At 36.1% G+C, this 27,116-nt stretch overlaps 1 protein-coding gene across 1 annotated transcript; it reads left to right on the top strand.

Annotated features, from left to right (window-relative positions):
• The first annotated feature begins 6,396 nt into the window (after nucleotides 1-6,396).
• Nucleotides 6,397-9,560, top strand: LOC134847791 (uncharacterized). The gene is made up of 2 exons (XM_063865006.1): nucleotides 6,397-8,572; nucleotides 9,325-9,560. The coding sequence occupies exons 1-2, from the start codon at nucleotides 6,930-6,932 to the stop codon at nucleotides 9,500-9,502; spliced, it is 1,821 nt and encodes a 606-aa protein (XP_063721076.1). The 5' UTR covers nucleotides 6,397-6,929; the 3' UTR covers nucleotides 9,503-9,560.
• Nucleotides 9,561-27,116: the final 17,556 nt, after the last annotated feature.

Below are 27,116 nucleotides of genomic sequence, written 5' to 3'. Positions count from 1 at the left end.
CGGCATATCCAGCGGGAGGAAATGTCATTATGTCGGTGATTCCCCGGGACTGTAAGATCGTCCGAAAAAGCAGTGCATTGCCGGAATTGTTCAACCTTAAACTAATCGAGGCGAATTATAAAGGGGACCCTCAGATGCGGGCGATAAAAGAATGGGTGGAAAGTAAGGACCCGGAGTTGGAGAAGAAGGTCAGAGCAATGAGTGCCTACCTCGGACAGCACGCCCACGATTTCCATGTGCGTGAGAATTGCCTGTGGATGGACGAATGACTCGTCATCCCCATACCACTCAGGAATGCAGTGGTTAACCGAATCCATTGTTTTCACCACGGGCGCTCGAACATGTTCGATGCAGCAAGGGACGTCTGGTTCCCCTATCTCCACCGGAGTTTAGTTGCAGCGGCGGATGGGTGCAAGGAATGCACGGATGCAGGTAAAAGCCTTAAACCAGTATGCGCTAAAAGTGACATTGGGAAAGTCTATGAACCACGGGAGCCAAATGAATGCCTACAGCTAGATTTTTGGGGCCCGATTAGATATCTAAATGAATCGAGTAAATACGTTTTGATAGCGGTTGATCGATTCTCACGCTGGCCCTCCGCAATGATCTGCGGGAATAATAAAAGCGAGAAGGTCCTTAGGTTTATTAAGCAATACATATCTTAACATGGTGTCCCTAGGAAAATTTTTATGGACCAAAGATCGAGTTTTACATCGAAGGCGGTTAAATCATTCTGCAATTCCGAATGAATAGAAATAATATATTCACCCGTGAATGACCACTGTGCTACCGGATGTGTCGAACGTACAATTGGCAGCCTGAAAAACTTTGTTTTAACTTACGCAAAAGAAAAAGATAGCGGAAATTTAGAATCATTGATAGAACGAGCGTTGAGTGCCCTGAGATTTGCTCCGAATGCTACACTTAAAATATCGTCGTTTGAAGCTCATCACGGCAGGGAAACAAATACGGTCCTTCGAAATCTCACGAAAAAGCCGACCTTGCAAAATCTCAATTGGGACAGAGTGTTGAAACAAAAATCTGCCTATTTAGATTCGACGGACCCACGAAATCAGAAGATTCCCCAACCTATGGCATTTGATTGGGAAGAACCGTCTGACGTTGAGTATGACGTCGAACACATGAGCCACCCTAGACGACTGGCACAAGAGCAACTAGTTTCAGCGGCGGATGGAACACCAATGGTTGACGTGAAACAAACCATGGGGGGCAAGCCCAAACAGCCAAGCAAGCGGACGGAGCTATTGTTCCAACGACTAAAGGACAGTAATAAAAGGTATAGACCCATAAATCAGAAAGTAGTTAGCGAAACTAAGCATACTCTAACCTTAGCAAATGGCTCTGTACTTAGGAAAAGTGGAGTTGCTGTGAAAAGCCTCAAGCCCAACGCGCAGAAAAGTGCGAGCCAAATCACACTACCACCTCCCGCTGTGAGCGCACTGAAACGTCGGGCGGAATTAAAACAACCTCAAAACGAACAGGCGGCGGGGACAAGTACACAAAGTACAGCCGAAATTAGAACGCGAGAAATATCACCAACTCGGGATTCTGCGGAGGAAGCAAACTCGGATTCGGAGTACGAGCCAATAACGATTTCACGATACGCAGGGCAAACAACAGTTGCATCCGATTGGGGCGTGGAATTGAGTGCACCAAAGGTGTCGAAAAATGCAGAGGGCTTAGCGGAAAAACCAAATTTATCCGAAGGAAGCGGCGTGCCAACATCCAAGGGAGTGGACACTGAAGTCCAAACCATGAATACTGAACAAGGGGGAAGTGGGCTGAATGTGAGAAACAAAGGACAGCCGGAAAAACAAGCAAAGAAGAAAGGGGAGCGAGGGCGACGTCTACGGCTTGTATCGTATTCTAGCCAGGAATCAGAAGACCAAGATGGGACAGGATCAAGGAAAAGTACCAGAAAGCGAACGGCGGTATCCAAATTTGGCGGTGTTATGATAGACAGCATATTCAAAGTGAGAACGACCAAAGGAGAGGAAGACAGAGAGCAGGACACGATCTAAGCAAGAAGACAAAACTTGGAAGATGGGGTGAAGGGAAATGAAAACAAAACTATTTAAACTTAATTCTTATGCCCAGGGAGAGGGTGGACCACTGCGGGTCTAAAACTCAAACATTTATCCCTCAGATAATTTTTAAAACATTGTTTAAAAAATGATCGTTGAGGGAATGTTATATATATATTATTACTAGTCCTTAACTATGTTATGTTGTTTGGCGCCATTGGTTTGGCCATGTGTTTGGTGCGGCTAACAATTGATTAAGTACCTGCTAATCTTAGTTAAGTCGGTGTATGTTTTGAGTTATTGTTGCCAACCCTTACGACTAAAACAGTCAGTCTAGATTCAGTGAATTTAAGATATTGAACGTGCATTTTTCACAAGATTTGTTCTCCACAACGTGCCCAATAAAACCATATGAGAAAAAAAATTATTTTTACAGTTATTGAAAAAATGTCAGTGTTTTTTTCATTAAACGTGATAAAATTATCAAGTGCTCCTTGCACAGCAACCGGCTTTCCTTTCTCAAACTTTTAACTTTTTTTCTAAATGATTAACCGTATTTGATTTGATTGGGCGATTTGAATGAATTTAAGTTTTTATCTGATTGTATTTCTTGCATCCTAAGTACATAACAGCGTATAGAGAAGCATCAAAAAAGAACAAATTATCTGATGTTTTTTAAAATGTTGTCGTGACAAAAATTCTAGCTTTCAATTGTCAAGTTTTCATAAAATTTACATGGTTTTCCGAGTGAATTGTTTTCAACAAATGTTTTTTCACCTCTAGATATCAAAACCCTGGTTTCATTTTAATGAAAATATCTTTTGCCTGAAAATATTTTGATAAAAATTCCAATTTTGCCTTTTCGAACTAATGCAAGAAGTGCTCTTTTAATATTTTATTTTTGATATTTAAAGCTTCAGTGGGAAATGTTATAAGCGCGGCGAATTACTAGTTGTCTTTTTTTATTAACGCGCTACGTTAGCGGAAAATTAAACCTGATCAAAAATCCCTCCAAGATGAACGGAGACACATAATTGGTCATTTTGTTCCTAATAAGACTCAGTTTAAAAATCTTAGATCTGCGGATGTTGAATTTTGAGGCTGGAAAAACAAACAAACAATTTCGTAAAATGATAGTCGGAAAAAAAACAGTTAGAAAATTATTCCTTATACGAGCAATTTTGCTCAGGCGTTTAAAGAGTTCTAATTAAACTCGTGCGGTCAATAGCTTTGAGTTTTGCGGTCTGATATGCTTTGATTCTCTTTTAAACTCAGTAATTTGTTCGGAAACATTTATGGTCAGTCGGTTTAACAGAAGCTTTCGGAGAGTTGGCTTGAGATCATGTGTTCAACTTAAATCATCAGACAGGATCTTTCCATTTTCCCGGTCTCGTAACTTGAATTGTCAATTTACTACGCATTTCAATTCTTTAATTGTCAGGGTTCTCGAATTGGTTCAGTAGTTTTGTATATCAGCTAATTTTGAACAAATTTGTAGTTACTGCTTAAGCAATTAAACAAAAAACAAGAATGAGGTTATCTTCTATCAATCAGTTGTTTCTCAAAATTTACAAATTACGACCTCTTTTGTATATTTCATTTCGACTTACTTATTTCAGTAGCAGCCTCGAACGGATTGACATTAGTTGACCTAAATCATTTTAATTTTGTTCGCAAAAGTTGTTCAAGAACAGTGCAGTCACAACAATAGAACGTATGAAAAATTTTAGATTTTCTAAAAGTGATGTAGTATGTGTACTCGTGGAATTTTTCATCAGAAAACTTTGACTTAGAGGCTAAAAACTTGCGAGAAGTTTAACAGTTTTTTGAAGAGAATCTTGAGCTCTAAATGAGAACTTATTTCACTATGAGCAGTTTTCTTCCGATTCTCAAAGAAAGCGTGACCAAAAATTTATGCTTGAGGTTTTTTTATTCGACCAAACTTTGCGTTTTAGAGTTTTTTTTTACAAATTTCTTTCTAAAAAGATGTCGTTGTTTGTTCTTTTGAGGTGAAACTTAAATATTTTGTACCTGTGATCATATCTCATAAAGTTATGGGGCTCGGGGCTTGAAAATTGCCAATTTGGCCATTTTTTGAATAATTATCTTGCTTTCCTATAAATCGCGCAAGCGGCAAATTATTTCATTCTAAATTGAATTTAGACTAGCTATTTTTGGTCCAAACAAAACGATATGAGACGCTAATTACAATTCACTGTAATTTAGGTAACGCGTGGAAGGAGAAAATTAAAAAAAAAATTCAAAAATAGTTTTTTAATCTTCCTCCTTTTTGAAAACGCTTAGTTATAAAGTCGAAAGTTGACTGATTGAATTAAATACCCTCAACATATATTTTCGATTTTTTGGTTTAAAATCAGAACAAAAAATCGCGTGTCATCAAAAAGACCTGAATCTGAATGTTCCGTCTGCCCCTTAAAGCTGAAGGAAAAACTTTTTCTTAAGCTTTAAGTGGCAGTCGAACTTTTAGGGCTTTGTCGTGACATTAGAGTAATTTTGTTGTTACTACTTCGAAAGAAACTTAAAAATGAGCTTGGGTTGGTTTCATCATATGGAACTTAAGGATAAGCTGGGAACTTAAAAGCATGGAATTTATAGACGAGCTTGTGATGCTTTCCTTGTTCAATCAAGTTTCTGCTATTCATCCAAGTGTTTTGACAAAGTTTTCTTACATCATCTGAAAACTTTTGCTTCCCTGAGCTCAAAAAATTTTCTCAGCCTAAGTTATTCTGAAAAAGTTGATAGGGACTTGAAAATTGCAAAGTTGATCTATTTGGAATGATAGGTGCGCGTTATTTCATCAGCTGTAAAGGGCAATCGGAACATTCAGTACTTTGCCATCATACACGAGCTGTTTTGTTTTTTAAGGTCTGGTATTTGTATTTTAAGGTCTGGTACAAATGCTAATTTGACTATTTGAGGATAATTAACGTGCAATATGGGCGCTATTCTCGCTAAAGACTAAATGCGCGAAAGTTTTTAATCATTCAACGACCATCAAACTCTTCAAAACTAACATAGATCATTGCTTATTTCTTTCGAAATTTTGAATGATTTGATTGGTGAACTTTTGAGCTCTGATTGGTGGACAAAATTTTTATTCATTCGATCCTGAGCGCATGAGAAAACACCATCATGGTTTTTTTAATGGGTAAACGTCAAACAAAATCCAATGAAATTGAATTGACGTTTTTCATTTTGATTTGATAATACTTTATTAGATGCAAAGTCGTTTGCAGAGGGAAACAACATTAAATTTTTTCATTTCCTCTCAAATCTTCATGAAATTTGTTAACCCACAACTACTCCTCTGACGTTAAAACGCAATTGCCCCATTCAGGGCTTCGTCCCGATACGAGAAGTCCTCTTTGCTAATATATTTTACTGTAAATCTATACGTTGTTCAAGGGGAGTCAAGAATAGTTAGGTGCGAGTTGATTGGATATTGAGTTTCTCTAAGTTGCGTTATCTTGTAAGCAACCCGAGCCATCAAAATTTCAGAAAATCAAACTGAATATGAATACTTTGAGTATGACACTTAACAAATTTGCGAGAGTTTTAACAACGTCGTCGACGTAATTAAAGAATTTATGCATATGTACGCTTCGATACTGCTGCAGATCACTTCAAAGAATAGAAAATTCTGTTAGTTTCAGTCGACATCCAAAAATCATTCGATAATTTTTTGTTTTTGCAAAGCAAACGTTTTTGGAAAATTTTTTGCAGCCATCAAGATAAAAACAAACAATTTTGCAAAATTTTTTGCCGCCATCAAGTCCATATACTTTTTTGTCTCAAAAAAAATGCAGTGCAATTTTTTAATCAAATTATGTGATTTCAGGAGAGCGTAGAATTTGTAACTCTATAAAAAAATAGACACAAAAAGTTTCCTATTCCTTCCAAAAAAATCCTATATCTGCCCGGGGACAAATTTTTTTGCGCACCTTTCTTTCGTAGAAAATGAATCATTCAAAGCTAAAGTTAAACTTAGGAGTCTAAATAGGGGTTAAGATGCGCTTTTTTTTGGTCAGCTCAGGGATCATTTTTCAGGTTTTCCAAAATGGTTGGCACGATAAATAAATGCCTTAGTTTTCAGTTTAATGTCAAAACTGCCAGGAGACTCTTAGTGGTACACAAACCTGAATTTTTATGATACCCTCTTTTCAAGCAGTCTAGTTTCATTGTGCCAGTAAGCCTTCTGAGTGGTTTTTATGACCACTTATTCTCGGAAGCTTTTCCTCCTGAATCATGGAAATCTAGTTTAGTTTAGAAATCTAGAAAGTCTTATTTAGCTTAAGCCAAAGAAACGTGAAGCAAGATATATCTATTTGTTGGTATTTATTAAGTTCTTTATTTTATTACAACCACACAAAGGAGTGCAACCCAACGAATTCCATTAGCAAACAGGTATTTCGAGTTGTAAATAAAAGTGTATACAAACTAAAGTCCAGACTTAAACACCATTTCTGAACTGGTCCAAACTTGCAATCATGACAGCGTAGTCAATAGCTTTTATACCATGGTAAGATCAATAATTGTGTATTTAAAACTCGTTTGCTTATGCGTTTAGTTTTATCTTACTTTTGGTGTATACTATCATAAACAATTTTTTTCAATATAAAAAACTTAATTGCTCTATCATTTTACTCACTGCGTGTTTATATATTATTGTTAATTGTTATTTTCTCCATCTTAGGACTCATATTCATTTACACCTCAACAATTATCTACTTATCATTAATATTCGAAATTGCTTTTAAATTAGACGCACATACATGAGAAATGGTACAGGTTTTTATTAGCTAGAAAAGCTACAGAAATTTTTATTTTTGCGACACATATCACAAATTCACCCTAGGTTTAAGAATGTTGCTGTTGTTTTTGTTGGGATTTTTTCCCGGTGTACTTTTTTCATCAGCTTCAAGTGAAGATAATTTGCCAAAATGTTGCCAATGCAACTCAGTTTGCAGCAACCCCAATTTCGGAGTGTTAATGTTCAAACCCAGAAGTCTCTGCAACTATACAATCCCTACAACATCTCGGCTGCAAACGAGGTTTTACAAAATTAGCTCGACACAAGGCGACCAAATTACATTGTATTACCCAACGGCAATGGCTAAAATGGAGTCGTGGAGGGCACCCGACTCGAGTGCTGTCGGTCCAGCTGTTGAATCATTCGGAAATAACGAGTTTGTTGTCATCGAAATCACAAAAGGAAACCTCGGCGCTGAATTCGTTGTTGAATATTATAGCGACAAAAACTTGCAAAAGAACGAAGACTTTCTGCTAAAATCATGTGAAGCAACTAGTTATGGCAAAATTTATGGAAGTATAAATATCACCAATCCTCAATACGACAACTTTTTTTTGATGCAATTAACTGATCACCAATCAACTCTTTACTCCGAGTACGAACAAGGCGTGAAATCCTATTTTGATGAACTATTTGCCCAAAGTACTAGCTTAAGTGGTTATCATAACTTGATGGTATTTTCATTCTCGCCTGGTCTTTTTGTTAATTTTGCCCTCGAAATAATAGACGATATCAATTTTGGCGCCGAAAGTTTTCGGAAACTTTTGACATCGGGGGTAAAAAAACCGACAGCCGGGCCAAACTTTATAGTGGATGCTGCAAGTTTACAGCTGAATTCTGAAGAGGAATGCTTCGAAATTACATTCACTGAAGACGAATATTTTGATCTTTCTGAGACAACATTTTCTTCAGCTATTTCGTTCGCGGTTTCCGATTATTGCAAGTTTCTAAGAATTTGTTCTGCGGACCAAAATGTAGAAACCAGTCGCTATGCAAGCGCTGAATACGCGATTGAAGAGCTTAAGTTCAAATTCTGCTTTAATTCACTCTTGGTATCGCGACAAATTATCGAAGCAGTTCTTAACGAACGATTCCAAATAGCGTCACAGTTAGGAAGTTTCGAATTTGACTACAAAGTTATTGCCGACAGCGAAAACCAAGTGATTATTCAAGAAAAAGATGAAAAATTCACTTTCTTGGATTTGATATGGGTCTCAATAATTGTTATTTTGACAATTTTGCTGATTTGTGTCATTTTTGTAGCAGTTTGGTATTATTGTCAGTATAAACACGCTCAAAAACATTTCAATATGTTGAGCCAAGAAGACGATGAGTTGGCAATGAAGCCGCCCGAACAAGTCGAGTTGCGGAAAAACTCAAACAAAATGCACCAAGATGCGGTTCGAGCCTCGGGCATATCGTTCGTTCTGAAAACAGGTCCACGACAAACTTTTCTACGACCCGAGTCGCAAATAAGCATGGGTCCAAACGACCTCCCTCCTCATAAAAGCATGCCCGACTTAACCTACGAGCCTCATCATTCAACCGGGACAAATAATTTCCAGAAACGACCAGCGGGTCATGTTTACACACGGGGTAAGCCCTCGGGTAAAAACGAGAACAATCCGAGCTCAAATCAATCGTCTAGTTTGTACTCTCGGACGCCGAGTGATACGAACCGAGCACCGACAGACAGGTATGCACCTATCAATTTCATTTTGTGTGTGAGTCTATGAAATCTTGTGTTAATATTAATCAGCAAGAGTTCTCGAATACATAATTGCTGTAAATCCTCCTAAACTAATTGTAGCTTTGAAGCTAAAATGTATGTGCCATTTGTCCAATCAAAAATTTCGTACTGATAAGAATTTTGTTTGTTGAGTCCTCATTTAATGCTACCTTTCTCATCCAATTACTCCTTACTTAATCGAACCCAATTACTCCTAAACTGTTTCCTTTTTAATCGAAGATGTATATTTTTGAAAACGGAGCGCGCATAGAATACTGCGGTTTTTTCGTAGTCTATAAAAAGGCCGTTCGTCTGAATGTTTTATAGTGTTTTAATTACTTTCAAATTTACGAAAATATTGGCACATTGCGTAAAAACTTCAGAAATATAGATAACAACTTAGTAGTTTTCTCAAAATTGCCAGGTTAAGCAATAACGGTGAGTTTTTTAAAATTTCCACGAGATGACTCACATTGTAGCAAAAATGTACCTTTTTTTCTCCGCTTGATAATTAAATTGGATCCAAACTGCTTCGAAAATTAATTCACACTTCTTTCACCACTCTGTACTTAATGATGACACCACTCGAAAGGCAGTTAATTGGCTTTTGAGGTTCCTTCACGATGGTATGATTGAAATATAGTAAATTATGCGCAAACTGTTCCCTTCTCGGAAACTAAATCATTGTGTAGATTGTCATTTCATTTCATTCTCTTCAGATACTCGCAACTGAACCATGAGTATGACCCGCTCAATTACGAGTACCTGAATTCTAACCCGAACAAGTCATCCACAATGCCCAAGTCCCACTCTGCCTTGCCAGTCCAGACAAACCAGCCTCCGGACAACAGAGACTCCAGGATGAATTCAGGAACCGAACATGAAAATTACTTGTAACATATTAAAAATTTCTAACTATTATATTTTTTAAACAAAAAAATAATCTTTATTTCATATGCCAATTGACATTTTCTATTTATAACTTTTATGATAATACTGCTATTTAGGTTAGAAGCAGTTGAATATAACAGAAAGGGAAAATTTGTCAATTTCATTGGCGCACTACAAGTTGCCAAATGACTGCAGAGCAAAAAGTGACCAAAATTTTCTGAAAAGAACTTTATTTATCATCGTTACAGTTATAATCATCAAGCCTAAAATTATGACGAAATCATTTAATGTGTTCAGTTTTAAAACCTTTGACAAGGGTTAAAACTTTTCGAAGAGCATTTTACTTGCCTGAAGTAGATTTTCCTTAAAACAGTTGCTTAAATTTAAAAAAAAAAAAAAAAATCAAGACGCGGGAGGTCATTTTCAATGTCAAATATTTATATATTTTTTCGCTTGCTAAAGCATTCTTTGGGTCAGTTAGTTTGCTTCAAATCAATTTGAAATGTTTTCCTTGTCCGGAATATTTAGGGCTAGGTTTTTCAGCAAACCGACATTTTAGCAGACTCATAACAATTAACAAGTCAGAGTCAGAATGCTGACTTCAAACGCGTCATTGCTTAATTTCTAAGTAGCGACAGCTTGCTCTGGTTCGTTTCAACGCCTTTCTTTTCCTTCAGCTCGAGAAGTACTGAGTTTGTGAGTCTTTGTCTTTCGTAATTTTTGATTATTATGTTTTTGAAACTGATGTTTTGTTGACACACCGGGTGAACAGTTGTCATAATTAGGTAATTTCCAAGCCAATTTATGCTTCTTTTTGCGTCTGTCTCTTAGTTACTTTTCAGTTAATTTTGGTAGGCTTGTTAAAATACAGGGTTCCCCTTTTATGCCAAATGATTGTTCTGCTGAAAGTTGATCCCCAGGTTGTTTCGTCTTGTCGCCTACGCGTTCATTGAAGTTTGGTATATAGTGCGCATTTAATATGTCAATGTATTTATCCGGAACCTTCAACACCACCTAAGATTTCAAAACAGGGTTTTCACTGAAAAGATTATTGATCCAACTTTCGTAGCGAAAGTAACGGATTATATTTGTGCTCGACGTGGGGTTTTTTCTTCAGACAAACTTCGATTTTTTAACAAAGACATTTTTGACAAACTTATTTTTATCAGTCGAATGGTATTGTTGTCTTGAGCTCAAGTTTGAAAAGACAGTTTACCTGTAGTCATTATTCATAAAATTTTGAGGGTTTAAAGATTGCCATTATTGCCAATTTGGGACAATTAACTCGCGATATATTTCGAGCTATTAGCGCGTAAGCGGAGGAGATTTAATCCGTCTTAGAAATTGTTCCAAATTGGTTGAAGGAAGCTTTTTTACCATAATTGATTTGATGCTAGGAGCAAAATCTATCACTCTGTACTTTATATGGCGGGTAGGGGATTATAAAATTCAAAAAATTTTAAATTTTTTCTTTTATCTTTTTGAAAATTTCATCCTTTTTCTAAAAGGAACACTGCTTCATAGACACTAAAATACAATCGAAACACTCAGGGCTTCACCCTGATACGAGCAGTCTTTTTTCATTCGAATAGCAATGATTCAAGGGACAAAATCAAAACATTAACCAAAAAAATTGTTGCCCAAATAAATTTTGGACAATGTAAAAAATCAATTGAAAAAATTTGTATCGTACAAAAATAAAACGTCAGACTAGCTAGCCTCAATTCAATTTAGAATGATTTGGTTCTTCTGGATAATTTGCCACGCATGAACATTTCAGGTTACGCTGTCAGGACAATCGGGGAAATCTTCAGTGAGCGCATAAATAAGTCCAGAGCATGACCAAATTGACAATTTTCTAACTCCCAAAGTTTTGCAGAGAATCATCGGATGTCAAAAATTTTATTTTATAAATTTGATTTCAGGGAGTTGATATCTTCAATGAGGCATAAAAATATCTTGTTAAAAATGTTTTTTTGATTGCCAAAACTTGACGCTAAAAAACCACATCAAGCATAAATTTTGAGTTTACTTCGAAAATCGGAACAATAATAACAGAACTTCAAAAAAATTATTGTCGTTTTTCTCCGGCTGTCGTCTGAACTCGAATCAAAAATCAATTCAAATATAACAAGACTGTTCGTATCAGAGTGAAGCCCTGAATGTTCCAACTGCATTTCAAGTTCAATGAAGCAGTAATAAAATGAAAAAATTTAATGTAAAATAATACTTAGTTTGTAAAAAAAAACGAGATTTTCAATGAAAACCATCCATCTACAGATTGTATAACCTTACGAGGCCAAACTATGCATTTTGTGAATTTAAAGCGGATTCCACAACGAGCCTGTTGTGATTAAGTACTTTTGTTATGTTTTGAATTGACCTCTAAGTTTCCAAGTAGCGACAGCTTGCTCTGGTTCGTTTCAACGCCTTTTTTTTCAGCTCGAGAAGTACTTGGTTTGTGAGTCTTTGTCTTTTGTAATTTTTGATTATTATGTTTTTGAAACTGATGTTTTTTTGACACACCGGGTGAATAGCTGTTGTCATAATTAGGTAATTTCCAAGCCAATTTATGCTTCTCTTTGCGTCTGTCTCTTAGTTACTTTTCAGTTAATTTTGGTAGGCTTGTTGTTAAAAGACCCTGTATTCCCCTTTTATGCCAAATGATTGTTCTGCTGAAAGTTGATCCCCAGGTTGTTTCGTCTTGTCGCCTACGCGTTCATTGAAGTTTGGTATATAGTGCGCATTTAATATCTCAATGTATTTATCCGGAACCTTCAACACCACCTAAGATTTCAAAACAGGGTTTTCACTGAAAAGATTATTGATCCAATTTTCGTAGCGAAAGTAACGGACTATATTTGTGCTCGAGGTGGGGTTTTTTCTTCAGACAAACTTCGACTTTTTAACTAAGACATTTTTGACAAACTTATTTTTATCAGTCGAATGGTATTGTTGTCTTGAGCTCAAGTTTGAAAAAACAGTTTACCTGTAATCATTATCCATAAAATTTTGAGGGTTTAAAGATTGCCATTACTGCCAATTTGGGACAATTAACTCGCGATATATTTCGAGCTATTAGCGCGTAAGCGGAGATTTAATCCGTCTTAGAAATTGTTCCAAATTGGTTGAAGGAAGCTTTTTTGCCATAACTGATTTGATGCTAGGAGCAAAATCTATCACTCTGTACTTTATATGGCGGGTAGGGGATAATAAAATTCAAAAAATTTTAAATTTTTTCTTTTCTCTTTTTGAAAATTTCATCCTTTTCTGAAAGGAACACTGCTTCATAGACACTAAAATACAATCGAAACACTCAGGGCTTCACCGTGATACGAGCAGTCTTTTTTCATTCAAATAGCAAAGATTCAAGGGACAAAATCAAAACATTAACCAAAAAAATTTTTGCCCAAATAAATAAATTTGTCGGAAAGAAAACACCAATCAAGCCACAAATTCAAGCAAAAGTAGGAAAAAATGTTTTGGCTTACAGATCAAAAAAAACTATTACAAAACCAAACAAAAATGCTCGGCTATCGAGGCCAAGCCCTGAATGTGAAATAATACTTAGTTTGTAAAAAAAACGAGATTTTCTATGAAAACCATCCATCTACAGATTGTATAACCTTACGAGGCCAAACTATGCATTTTGTGAATTTAAAGCGGATTCCGCAATGAGCCTGTTGTGATTAAGTACTTTTGTTATGTTTTGAATTGACCTCTATGTGATAATTACGTACCGGTCAATATTTACTCTTCGAAGTCCATTGGACTTCGCATCACTAGTTGTTCTTTGGAAACATCGGTCAGTTTCATTTCAATATCTTATTTTAGTCTTTTTAACCTAGTTTAGTTAGATTAGATTACCAGTGGTATTTGCAGACTTTTATTATGGCGCAGTCATCAACTGATTCGAATCTGCGGGGAACTCCCGCCTTTCGGCCAAATCACACCGTAGAACCACCCACCCAATGGACCAACTGGATATACCAATTTCATCTGGCTATCATCGCCAAGGAGAATTTAGATATAGATAATCTAAAAGAACCATTGGAACTGGAAACTACAAACTCTATCTTAGCGTCTACGAACACGGAGAAGATAAACGACTTACAGAGGTGAAAAGAAAATTCGGAGGTATGAGGAGATACAAGGCCGACAAAAGATTCATTTTTGAATCTGGCCATAGGAGCTGAAGGAAAGAGATTTTTCGCTCAAAAACACCCAAGGGTTAAAGTATTAGCAATCTCCTTCAAAGAATTTTTCGACCCAATCAAACAGCTTTTATCAAACCCAATAATAATACGTCCGAACGCTTTAAAATGCTAAGCAGAAAACAGAAGGACCGGGAATCCTTCAAACAATTTTGGGGTGCATTGTTTGATTTAGCAAAATCATGTGAAATTGGCATCACCGCCGAACAGGAGTGAATAAGAGATGTATTTATTTGGAGCATGAAAAACTGTGACTTATAACAAAGATTATTCTCGGAAACAATTAATCCAGTGAACGCACTCAACCAAAATATCATAGACGAGAAAGGCTTATACAACTAAATCTAATACCTGTATGAAGTGTGGGAACGCGTTCACCAAGGGTCATTTGAATGTGTGCCCGGCGAAGGAAATAATTTGTAACATTTGTAAATAAAAAGGATACTTTTGAGGATTATGTAAATCGAAAGAAAGAAGGCCCACTGTAATTAATGTAGAGAAAGTTGTAAATAATCAGAATTTTTCATACTCCCCAGAAGAATCACAAGCGAGAATTGATGAAAAAATATGTGAAGTGATTAACGCTTGGACAGAAGAGTGGATCAGTGACAACGACGATTATTCTGTTCTAAACATCAGAACCATCTACGATACCAACGGTCTGGAAACTAAGAAATTGGTTAACATTGGATTCAGAGAAGACGCAATAGTTAGCCTGAATAATCCAGTGGATTTGGCGAGCCCAGTAAGCTTCCTAAAGCAAAACGTCCTACACGAACTGAAATTGAGAAACCCACTATTGAAAACCCACCCAGTTGATAAAAAAAATTCGTGAATTACATTGCGGTTTTACCAACGACACAATTAAAATCATCGGAAAAATTGTAGTTAGATTTCGGATGGATTTCGGAAGAAACTCCCTTTTTTATTACCACTGGACACGAGAGAAATGTTTTAGGAAACGATAATCCACCCAGAATTGGAATTGAAAAAGCACAAAGACAACCACTATTACCAGTCAACAACAAAACCCTTCCAGAACCGTATAAGTTAAACAATCATTCGGATAGAATCCTAAGCTTGTACCATAAATTCAAAGGACTATTTGACAGAGTAGGGAAAATACCATTGGACAGAAAAAACACTCATTTTCACACCCTATTCAAACCCATCCAAACTATAGGCAGAAGAGTTCCCCTCCAATTACTAGAAAGTATAAAAGTGGAATTAAACAGAATGAAAAATTAGGGTCATATTGTGAAACTAAGCAAATTTGATGAAGATTGCTTTATTAATCCAATAAAAATTACCAGAAAAAAGCACGTAGTATCAAGTTAGCCTCAGATTCAAAAATTTTAAATGACCAAATTTTCAAGAACAAATATCAATTGCCAAACATACACGAACTCATCGACAACATAGCCCTCCAACTTTCAAACAAAATTTCAGGGGAAGTCTGGTTTAGTAATTTAGACCTAGAAAATGCGCATAGTCAATTACAATTATGCACTGACAAGAGCAAACAATGTATCTTCAGTGTCGACGGTGAAACCACCGGGACATATTCATTTGTAGCGGGGTTCTACGGGCTAGGCGATATGCCAAACGAATTCGAAAGGGTGATGGATTCGCTATTAAAAGATATTCCGTTTACCAACTGTTATATCGACGATATTTTAAGAGCCTCAAAAGGATCATTAAACGAACGCAAAGCGATACTTTAAAGATTTTAAACATCTTAGATAGCAAAAACATGGCAGTAAAATGGGAGAAATGTGCATTTTTGCAAAAAGATATAGAATGGCTGGTATTCAAGATATCAAACTCGGGGGCCAAACCATTGGTGGGAAAGTCTGATTTGATAAAAAGTTTTGTACACCCCAAAAACATCTCTGAGTTAAGGTCATTCTTTGGCTCGATTAACGAAAACATGAAGTTTTTCCCGAACCTGTCAATTCTAAGTTCTCCGTTACGTCCACTGTTAGTAAAGAAATCAGTTTACCAATGGAATGAAGATCACACGAAAGCCTTCGAAGAACTAAAGAAGCAGATTGTAAATATTACCGAGAACAACCATTTTGACATAAAAAGGACATCAAGACTAAAAATAGACGTTTCACACAGTGGCCTGGGAGCCACATAGGAACAATGGGACCGAAAAGTTGGTTAACTATAGCGTTCGCTTCCCGATTTCTAAAAAATCAAGAAATGAAATACTCGACAAATAAAATAGAATTTTTGGGAGTGGTCTGGGCTTATGAGCATTTAAAATTTACTTGTATGGCGCCGAGTTTGAGATCGTAACGGACCACAAGGCATTGCTATCGGCTTTAAACGCTAACCAAATAAATAAAAATATGCACAGCAGACTGACCCGTTGGGTAAATCAATTTTTGCATTTTAATTCCAAGATCAGGCACATCCCAGGAAAAGAAATGGGATTCACAGATTTTCGAGATTACCTACAAGAAAAGTCCTCTAAACATCCTTCTAAGATAACGAATTCGTAGTGGCAACAGAGAAAAAGGTTGTAGAAAACCTTTCTGTAAATAGTGGTTGTAATAAAATAATTGTATAAAGAACGAATTGTACAATCCAGTGGATGTAAATAGTGTTACTATTTTGGATTATAATAATCCAACGGGCAGAAAGAAAGATTCAACTTTACACATCCAACGGTCGTTCCTCTTACACATCCAAACTTTCTTAATTACGTCAGTGACACAAAATTCTAATTTGTAATTCTAATCACTCGCGTTCAGAGTCTTGCACAAGCGGTTGTATTCCACTAAACTTTTCCAAATTCAATTTTTATTATCTTTATCTTTCCGACAAAACTTACTTTTTCTTCTTATCACATTAGTTAATATCAAATGACTCGTTCCTAAATCAAGAAAACAAAAACCTAATTTCAGAATTCCTCTCTTTAGTGAAAACCTTAAAAATTCGGGCAGAAAAAAAGGAAATGTTCTAAGTTTTGATAACGACACAATGACCGAAACACAAAAAAATACATGCCAAATATAAAGGAGACCTAAAGTTACCAGCCAATCCACTAGCTTTACATAACATTGCTCGAACAAATTATTCAAACTAATGACAGACGAGGACAAATTACTCAAGGACGTGAAGGAGGCAGTAGAAAAGGGCAGACCATTGGACAGATTTGGAGCGTACATGAAGACCTTCCAACGGGACATTCATATAAAGGAAGGATTGTTATTTAACGATAACAAGCTAATAGTTCTAAAATCACCATTCATGTCGCTACTCCACGAAACCCACCCAGGAAAGTTTGGAATGAAATCTCTTGCAGAAAACATTTGATGGCCGCACTTATAAAGAGAAATTTATTACCACATTGTTAACTGCATCCAATGTATAAGGGCGGGTAAGAATCTAAAAGTACTTTAAGGCACAAACAAAACCGAGAAATTGCCGACCCTATCAGAACCAAACGAAGAATCAGACCTATAGTTGCAGGTCCATTGGGCAAAAACTGGGGTAGTTCAAAATGTTTGTTGCTATGTATTGATCGTTTCTCAAGATTTCCGTCAGCCAAGATAGTGAAAAACACTTCAGCCTCTTCGATTTTATCTTTTGTGTCGGATTACTGTCATCTTCATTGATACCCGAAGTCTATCAGAGCCGACCATGGGTCATGTGTTAATTCGAACGATTTTAGAATTTTCTGCGAGAAGGAACATATTAATCTAATTTTATGTAGGGTCGGGGATCACAGATCCAATGGAGTCGTAGAACATCTCATTTACACAATTAAAACAAAACTTATGGCAATGTCGTTTAACGAGCCCAAACCAACACTACAAGTGGCAATCGACAAAATCATTTGGAATATTCATTCAACGAAACAATCATCCATTGGATGCTCACCTATTTCTAAGCATTTTAATAGATCGCCTAATACATTTCGGAAATCACTGGTCTCACACGCCATTAATTTAGATAAAGGGAAGTCAATAATGTCAAGGGATAGAGCTCAGGACTGGGAAACAAATGACACCATCGAGGACGGCTATTTGGATAACGCAGTTGCAGACAAGAGGGGATACGAGAGCGACCCAACCGACAAAACAGACCAAGATCTGCAAAGAGCACCGCTAGCCAATCCATTCAGCTACTTTAAACCTCTTGGTGGAAAACCGCTGTCGGACACTACACATACGGTTACACTCGACAATGGGCATGTACTCAGAAAATTGGACCTAGCCTTCAAAAAAATCTCAAATATTGGCTCCTAGTAATTTTTCTTCAGTTCCGAATTCGATAGTTAGTAGTTATGATTTAGCAGGAAAACGAAAGAGAAATTCCCCATCGAAGAGGAGAGACTCGAACGAAACTGGCCCATCGACAACTTATACACCAACGGGAGCCAAGGCCACAAGAAGGAGGATAACAAAAGTACTAAGCTTTAAAGGTTCAAAATTCGCTTATTCGGATCTAGAATCTTCTTTAGACTTAGACCATTGGGACAGAGTTATAGATGACTATTTGGGAACCGACTCGGAAATTGTATATAACTCTCAAACTTTTAGTAATGATAGTTCTTTAGATCAGTCAGGACGAACACTAGCAAGCGAAACTGCGCCACAAACTACCAGCACATCACCAGCGGGCACCAGCGATAATCCCATAAGGATTGAGAGCTCACTAGAAAAGAATACAGAGGTCCCACCAGTAGATGTGCCGAAGGGCAGTGAGCCAGCCACGTCCCAGAAGAGATCCAGGCCACCCAGAACTTTACGGAGGCAGGCAATTCATCATGCATTTGTCATCAGGAGCGGCGACCACGGAAATTGTAGACTCAGACGAGGAACCCCTGATAACCTTTTCAGAATCAAAAAGCCTTCAAACAACATTTTTTTAGATTACCCTTCGGACTACTTGACGCCACTAGAGGACATACTTCCCCAACCAACACTGGTGGCCGAAACCACTCAAGGATCTACCTCATTTCATTCCTCTACAACACCGAATATCGCAGTTTTATCATCACTATTGGTAGAAGGCGGACTTGATATTCAAGACGATGAGGGGAGTGACATATCTTCAGTTATAGAAACAGAAGTGAGAAAGGATACGGACAGCCTTCACGAAGCATTTAATCCCACCTCTTAAAGCCTCAAATTTTTTCGTATTCATTTAAACTCGCGGTAAAGTTGATTTTACCATTGGCTACTTCTTTTACTTTATTTACCAATTTCTAGTTTTAGCCGTTTTGTACATTAGCCTTGTAGGATCATTTTATCATGGATACCTTCTTAGTTTAGCTTGTGAAACTTGTTTATATATCTCATAAGCTTAATTGTTCATTACATTTCCTCAAGTGTCTAGTCGCTAAATATTTCTGTACCATTTTGTAGGTAGCCTGTAAATAATATCTCATAGTCATCTCCGTGTTAATTGGTATTATCTCTGCAAATTCCGTTGGTGCTAAACGCTGATACTTTTTGATTCAACTTTGGCCCTTGTGGAGTGAGGGGAGAATGGAGTATATGTGTGATTTTGACTACCCAGGGAAAGTGCAGATACAGTTTTTTCGAAAGTGGGGAATGTTGTGATTAAGTATTTTTGTTATGTTTTGACTTTGACCTCTATGTGATAATTACGTACCGGTCAATGTTCACTCTTTGAAGTCCAGTGATTTTTGTGTTCTTAGTTGTTCTTTGAGGACATCGATCAGTTTTGATTCAATAACTTGTTTTAGTCTTTTTAACCTAGTTTAGTTAGATTAGATTACCAGTGGTATTTGCACTTGTTCATTAGAGCCTAATTCATATTTATCGCAGAATCCACATTTTTGCTATTTTTCTATTTTTCTTTGATCTTATTTGCTGTTTTGGATTCCACTGACAAATATCTAAAATGCTGTATTGCTCAAAATTGCTGCAAAAACAGGCAACTTTGCGGAATCCTCAACAAAAATTGGGTAATCCGCAATAAAAATTGCGGAATCCTGTACAGATTGTGAAATCCATAAACAAATGTTCATAGATGTGTTTAGTAAATGCAAAGTGTCGAGGTGTCGAGGAATCCGCAACTGTAAGTGGAATGCGCAAATTGCAAGCGGAATCCGCTATTTGTTAGTGGATTCCACAAATTGTGAGCGGAATCCTCAAAATGTAAGCGGAATTCGCATAAGTTTGCGGAATCCACTTACATTTGGGGCATCCGCTTACATTTGCGGAATCCGGAACAACTACCTATATTCGTTCCTTGCGGAATCCGCAACAAAGTTGAAAAATCTTCATGCTTTTCGGAACATGTTTAAGTATTTATCTCTGGAATCCAAGAACATACAGACACAAATTTGTGCGCCTATCCAGTAAACAGATTGGCTTCGTAATGAAAGTACAAACTGATAGTTTTTGCTCCTAATAATAAATCAATAATTGCAAAATGCTTCCTTCAACCAATTTGGAACGATTTCTCAGACGGATTAAATCTCCGCATACGCGTTAATAGCGCTAAATATATCGCGCGTTAATCGTCCCAGTTATGCAAAAATGGCAATGTTTAAACCCTCATAACTTTACGAAAAATGATCACAGGTAAAAATATTTTCGAATTTAAGCTCAGGACAACAAAATTTTTTAATGATTTAAAAAAAAACGTCAAAAATGGCTAGTTGAAAAGTCGAAATTCGTCTAAAGAAAAAAAACAAACCAACCCGAGCACAAATTTCCGTTACTCTGTTACTAAAGTCGGAACAATGAAGGCCGGCCAATGAGTCCAAACTATTCTCACCACAAACTAAATAGGTGAGACACATTGAAGGATACTCCTAACTTTCATACAATCTCTCTGATACGAGCAGCCTTGTCCTCTATTGGTTTCTGGAAATCTATAATGAGTATATGGAAATCTATAATGAGTATTTTCCATCTTTCCGATTTGCAAAAAATCAGAGTTAACTTTATTGTTTTAGCCTTGAAAACCAACCTTGAATTTTTGACAATTTATGCTGAAACAAAAAGTTCACATTTTTATATTTCTCGACTTTTTAAAATTGCTGAAAAAGAAGTGCGTTTTTTTCAGCTAATAGAAAATTGTCACGTCAATTCAGAAAACTGATAGACAAGCAACCAGAGCATAAAATTTTAGAGTACTGTTCAGAACAATTTAAGCTCTTCTAAAACATGTTGCTAAAATAGATAGCAGTTTGGCGTGGGAGATAAATTGCGCAGCAGAAGAGCTAATTTTAAACCTAAAATTTATTTTATCAAACACAAAATTGCTTTTTTGTTTTCTGAATATCCTCAAATGAGAGAAAAAAAGGCTCGCTAATAAATTTTGCTAATTTTTGTTATATTTAGTTTTCTGGAGCATAACTGACTCTCAGTGGTCGGCGCAAGTAAAAGGGGAGGGGATTTTCAAAATGTTTCTACCCGCACCGAAGTTTCTCGGATAAAAATAGATTATATTGAGAAAATGTTGCCGAAAATATTGCCATTATAATCGATTATGTGTAACCAATTTAAGCGGCATTTTCTATTATAATAGAAAGAAAATAGATTATTTTCATCAAGAATATATTGCCTGTAATTCCACTAAAATGTATTTTTATCTCCACATAATCTCAATAAAATCTATTTTTTTTGCCCTGAAATCGCCATGAAATCGCAATAAAATCGATTGTTTTTGCCATAAAATTGCAATAAAATCTATTGTTTTTGCCATAAAATTGCAATAAAATCTATTGTTTCCGCCATAAAACTGCCATAAAATTGCAATAAAATTGATTATGTTGTCAAAAAATTTAATTATATTGTCAGAAAAATTAATTTTTCTTTTCTTAAAAGCGTGCTATATGAAAACTCAAAGCAAAAGTTGAATTCAAACCAAACGACACAAATCATGAAAATCATCAAAATGAACAAGATTTTCGGCACAAAAAATATGCAACAAAAATACAAATCCTAGAACGCTTTTGAATGAAAACAATTTTTGCCCATTAGCCAAAAAAATGTGTTCGTGGATAGCAAAAATTTTTGTTCTCAATCAGCCAAAAAAAAATTTTGTTTTTGTTCTTGGATAGCTGAAAACAATAATGCGCTTTCATGTATTCGAAGTTTATTGGCTTCATAGAAGAGTCAAATGCAGAACTAACAGTGTCTTCAGATCTACGCTCAGGCAGCAACTGGGCTTATGAACGAAATCTAGTGTCCACGCAGAAATATTTTTCTTAAGGCATAAACAAATTGGAACTTCTCAAATCCATTACGTGGACTTCCCAAACTCATTACGTTGCGTGGGAATAATTCCCTTAAATCAATCATATTGTTGTTCCATGTTTACATTTTTTTCAAATCGTTTCACACTTTTCTGTGTTTTCAAGAGCTTTGAGAAAGTATGCGGGGCTTTTCATCAAGATTTCTACAAAAATTTCAATACTCCTCAGGGATTCAACTCCCTACCGACCCAAAGGGTCCCTTTTTGTACTATTTCGAGATATCCACTTTGCTGATGGACCCTAAAATTGTCTGAAGGCGCCTTCGGCGCCAATACATACTAATTTTGAGGGGGAAGCGCATTAATGTTTTGAGTGGAACCTTAGTGTACAAATTTTTATCATCTAGAGAAATTTTCAATGCACATTCGCACGCAATTTTTTATGTGCTTGCTCAGTTGACTAACTCAGTTCATTTAATGCGCCAGGTGTTTCCAGAATAACCTTAAAAGGCCAGTAGTAATCCTTACATCCATATGGAGAACCGTTGACAAGTCGACAAGTCGGATGGAAGAAGTCTTGTTCTGCTTTCCATCTCTTGGGCCTCTTCAGTTGAAACACCAGACTGCGTGAGCTTTTCAAAAAATTGGGAATATTATTATATACCAAGTCGTTTTTCCTAGTCACAAAATTTGAAAGTAACAACATGTTGTTCATCTGAATGTACACGGGTAAAGAGAAAATTTGCAACTGGGAAAAATTTTCTTCATAAGTTGAGTCTCCCGCTAGAATCCATTTAACCACGTGCTTTCGAATTATTTCTAGTTGGTTTAGAACGTATTTATTCAACCCAAAACACGGACTTGCAGAAAGCAAAACAGGTAAAACAGGTACTACTGTAGATTTGTAAAGGTTCAATTTAGTCACAGGATTTAGTTTGTTTTTTATTTCGCTTTACCATGACTTCAAAAATGCTCGATTGGCTTTTAAACAAAAAGTATTTATATGTGTGTTCCAGTTTAGGTCACTCAAAATAATCAGGCCCAAACCTGTTTGATTTGCCACCTTATTGATTTCATATCATATGAAGAAGAACGGATTATTAGATTTTCCAAAATTTATATGCTTGCATTTGCCAAGATTGAAAGACATGTTGTTATTTTCAGTAACCCAAAGAAAGATTCTGTCTTGTTCTGGCAGAGTTTTAACTATATTGTTTTATTACTGACATGTTTTGCACCGTCAGTAAGTAAAAGTGCTGTCATTTTCTCACACTAGCGCGGCAGGTCGTTAAAGAAAACCAGAAAAAAACAAGATTTTAAAAAACTAACTTGAGTGACACCACTTTAAATTTTTTCGACAGAAGACAAATAATCATTTAAACGAATAATTTGGGAACGGTTTTGCAGATATGACATAATTAAACTGAATTTTTTTTTTCAAAAATCTGTGCAATATAATTTAGAGAGAAGAATTCCATGATCGTATTGATCAAAAACTTTGCTGAAATCTGTGAGAGTTACGTTCAGTTCTTCGCCGTTTTCTTCACAAGCGAAAGTTGTGCTCAAAAATGTCAAAAATTATAAATCAACTGACCTCCTTTTTCTAAAATCAAATTGGGTCAAATATGCTGCTATAGTGTTCTTAAAGTCTTTTGAATTTTGATCTTTTCTAATATTTTTGACACTGTTGATAATAGGGAAACTGGATGAAACTTTCTACATCAGCTTCATCACTTTTTTTGAACAGGAGACAAATAACTGCTAACTTCCAAATATCTGATGAGCAAATTTGATGAAGCAAATTTGATAAAGGGAATGAGAGATGATATGGCTGTATTTAACTAATGAAATGGCAAGTTTTTCGTCCAAGCCTTTGCTTTTATGTACGTTAAAGTATCACAAATTGGTTTGATATCCATTTCACCGAATGACAAGTTCTCAAGAAGTGTAGTGACAGTTTGTTCTTCAACTTTGGAGAAAACTGATGAAGCAACGTAAACTGATGCAAAGAAGTTTGAAAACAGCTTTAATTTTGTTTCGCTACATTCAGCCATGTCATCATTCGTGAAATGACACAACTCATTTTATGCGTGGATTTAAATCTCGACCAGTTGAGATCTAATCCCTTAGGACAATCTTTCAAAAGCTGTTTTGCATTCTCAATCTTCATTTGATTCAACCATCTGCTGCTTCAAGTGAACAAAAAGTTCAAAATCAGTGAGTGAACATTTTACAGCAATTACAAGAAAAAATGTGTAGTTGAAATTCTAAAAACCACAATAAATGATCACATCACTGTTGAATTTGAAACTAATTTTGCAGTTGATGTTGTGTTCGTGAGAAAACAACTGAATTTTCAATCTATTTTTAATCTGTTTTTAATCTATTTTAACACCCTCAGCGTTTTTGAAAACTTGGAAATTTAATGCTTGAATGTTTGGGTGCATTTCACTGTGATTATTTCTCGCCGTTCAAGACTTTTAATAGACTGTGAAGTTGACTGAGTTAGCCACAAGGGTGACGACGCTCGATGATTTGCGCTTTTGGGAATGGCTTCCTCATTGAGATAGTTCAGCCATTTATACCAAATATCTACGACACAGTTTGTCCCAGACCAGCAAAATGATTGAAAGGGATATTTATCATAAGATCATTTAACTTGTCAAAATCGCCATTGCAAAAACTATATACTTATTTTTCAACAACTTTTTTGATTATAGTTTCTTCAATGGAGAATTTAAAAGACGAAGAAAAATGATTTGATAGATTTGAAATTTTTGAATTTTCGAATTTGGATAGATTCATGCAGGGAGTATTGTCACTGAATAGTAGTAAATCGAGTATCTCTGTGACCGCCGTATTGAAACGGTTTTTTTTTGTTATAATTTGATAGTGTCGATCAATTCCAGGAACTCATTTTCCAGATCCATAGTGGTAGACATACTGCATCAATTTTTTCCAGGAAAATTAAAATCACCATAGATCATAACATCATCATAACTTTTCATGAGATTAGGAAATTAACAGAAAGTTGCCTTAGATCTTGGATAGTATAAGCACAGTTGCTGTTCGAAGGAGGGATATAACAAAAAATTGAAAGAAATATGCCATCTTTGCTCCCTAAACTAACGTGGCACTCAACTGCAGAGCCGTTCGTGGTAAAGAAATACAAAACTTTTCATGAGCTTTATATCTTTTGCTTTGTGTCGAGCATTTAGTAACCATCTGCACTTTTTAAATGAAGAATGCTCATTTTCCTATTTTTCCTTGTGGGAGTTTAGATAAAAAGACTGAACATTTATGGTCCATATAAACTGGGTAATATAATTTTAAATTGGGGGCACTTGCGATGATTTTGTCTACAGTGTAAGCATGGCGGAACTTGAATACAATTAGTCTGGGTCTAGTCCGTTTTTTATCAAAACCAGATTTAACCGCATGTAAATGGAACTTTCCAAGCGGAGGGCTGACACGATTTCAATAAAACTATCAATGCCAAACTTGCTCAACGAATTTCTAGTTAATTTCTCTTCATGTTCAAAAATTTTTGCTTGGTAAGGTTTATCGGTATCTGGAAATTTGAGTTCAGGTATCCAACTGAATTTTATCTCTTGGTTGTAATTTTTTTAATACAAGTACTTTAGAATACTTAGCTACGGGTGATGGCGCGTGCTGATGACTGGCAGAAAGGAGTTGCTCGACTATAAACTTAGTGCTCTCCATGCCCTCCTCCAACTTGGCGATTTCCTGTGACACCTCTCGAGTGGGGCTCTACAAGCAACTGGTGGAATCGAAACTCACGTTTGGTTTCTCCAGTAACCTGAAATCGTCCTTTGACTCGCCCATACATGCCGCATGAGTCCAGTGATTACACTTTTCAAATAGGATCGAATTCTCCCCCGTTGACTTGTTGCAGGTTGTATACTGGTCATGTTGATCTGTGATACTATTCGAAGTCTGGTGTGGACAACGTCCCTGGCGTTGTTTTTATGAAACTTTTCAAAATGTTTATCACAACAATTAGGATAAGTGACATATCCATCTTAGTCTGGTTGTAGTCAAATTCAACTTTTTCCTTGTGCTTCTTGCGTGTTTCTTGCTATCTTCGCTCTCTCAATTTTATCAAAAAACTGCTAATATTGTCATATAAACTTCCAGGCAGAGAATAGAACAGGAGGCAGTGGTATGTCTTACTTGTGTACGTTTGACAAACTGTACAAACGAGCCGGTTGATTACCGGTTGACCTCAACTTGTAAAAAAGATTTTCTTCATTTTATTATTATTGTTATATGTAATTATTGTTAAGGTTTGTGATAGTTCATTATCAAAAATTAGAATTAATGGGTTCTAAGAAATTTTTTATGATCTTTGATTTTTTGATACAAATCAGGTTAAGATTTAGAAACCTGAAGATGCGCAAACAAGCGAACTTTAATGGTTGAACGTTTGGGTGCATTTCACTGTAATTATTTCTTGCCGTTCAAGACTTTTAATAGAATGTGAAGCTGACTGAGTTAGCCACAAGGGTGACGACGATCGATGATTTGCGCTTTTGGGAATGGCTTCCTCAATGAGATAGTTCAGCCATTTATACCAATTATCTAGGACACAATTTGTCCCAGACCAGCAAAATGATTGAAAGGGATATTTATCATAAGATCGTTTAACTTGTCAAAAGCGCCATTGCAAAAACAATATACATATTTTTCAACATTTTTTTAGGATAGTTTCTTCAATAGCGAATTTAAAAGACGAAGAAAAATGATTTGATAGATTTGAAAATTTTGAATTTTCGAATTTGGATAGATTCATGCAGTGAGTATTGTCACTGAATAGTACTAAATCGAGTAACTCTGTGGCCGCTGTATTGAAATGGTTTTTTTTTGTTGTAAATTGATAGTGTCCATCAATTCCAGGAACTCATTTTTTCCAGATCGATACTGGTAGACATACTGCATCAATTTGTTCCAGGAAAATTAAAATCACCATAGATCATAACATCATCATAACTTTTCATGAGATTAGGAAAATAACAGAAAGTTGCCTTAGATTTTGGATAGTATAAGCTTAGTTGCTGTTCGAAGGAGGGATATAACAACAAATTGAAAGAAATTTGCCATCTTTGCTCCCTAAACTAACGTGGCACTCAACTGCAGAGCCATTCGTGGTAAAGGAATAGAAACCTTTTCATGAGCTTTATATCTTTTGCTTT

The sequence above is a fragment of the Symsagittifera roscoffensis genome, chromosome 6 (assembly GCF_963678635.1).
Source record: "Symsagittifera roscoffensis chromosome 6, txSymRosc1.1, whole genome shotgun sequence".
In the NCBI taxonomy this organism is placed as follows: Eukaryota; Metazoa; Xenacoelomorpha; order Acoela; family Convolutidae; genus Symsagittifera; species Symsagittifera roscoffensis.
The sequence above is the reverse complement of the archived record's forward strand: the minus strand, read 5'-3'. Positions and strand labels throughout refer to the sequence as shown.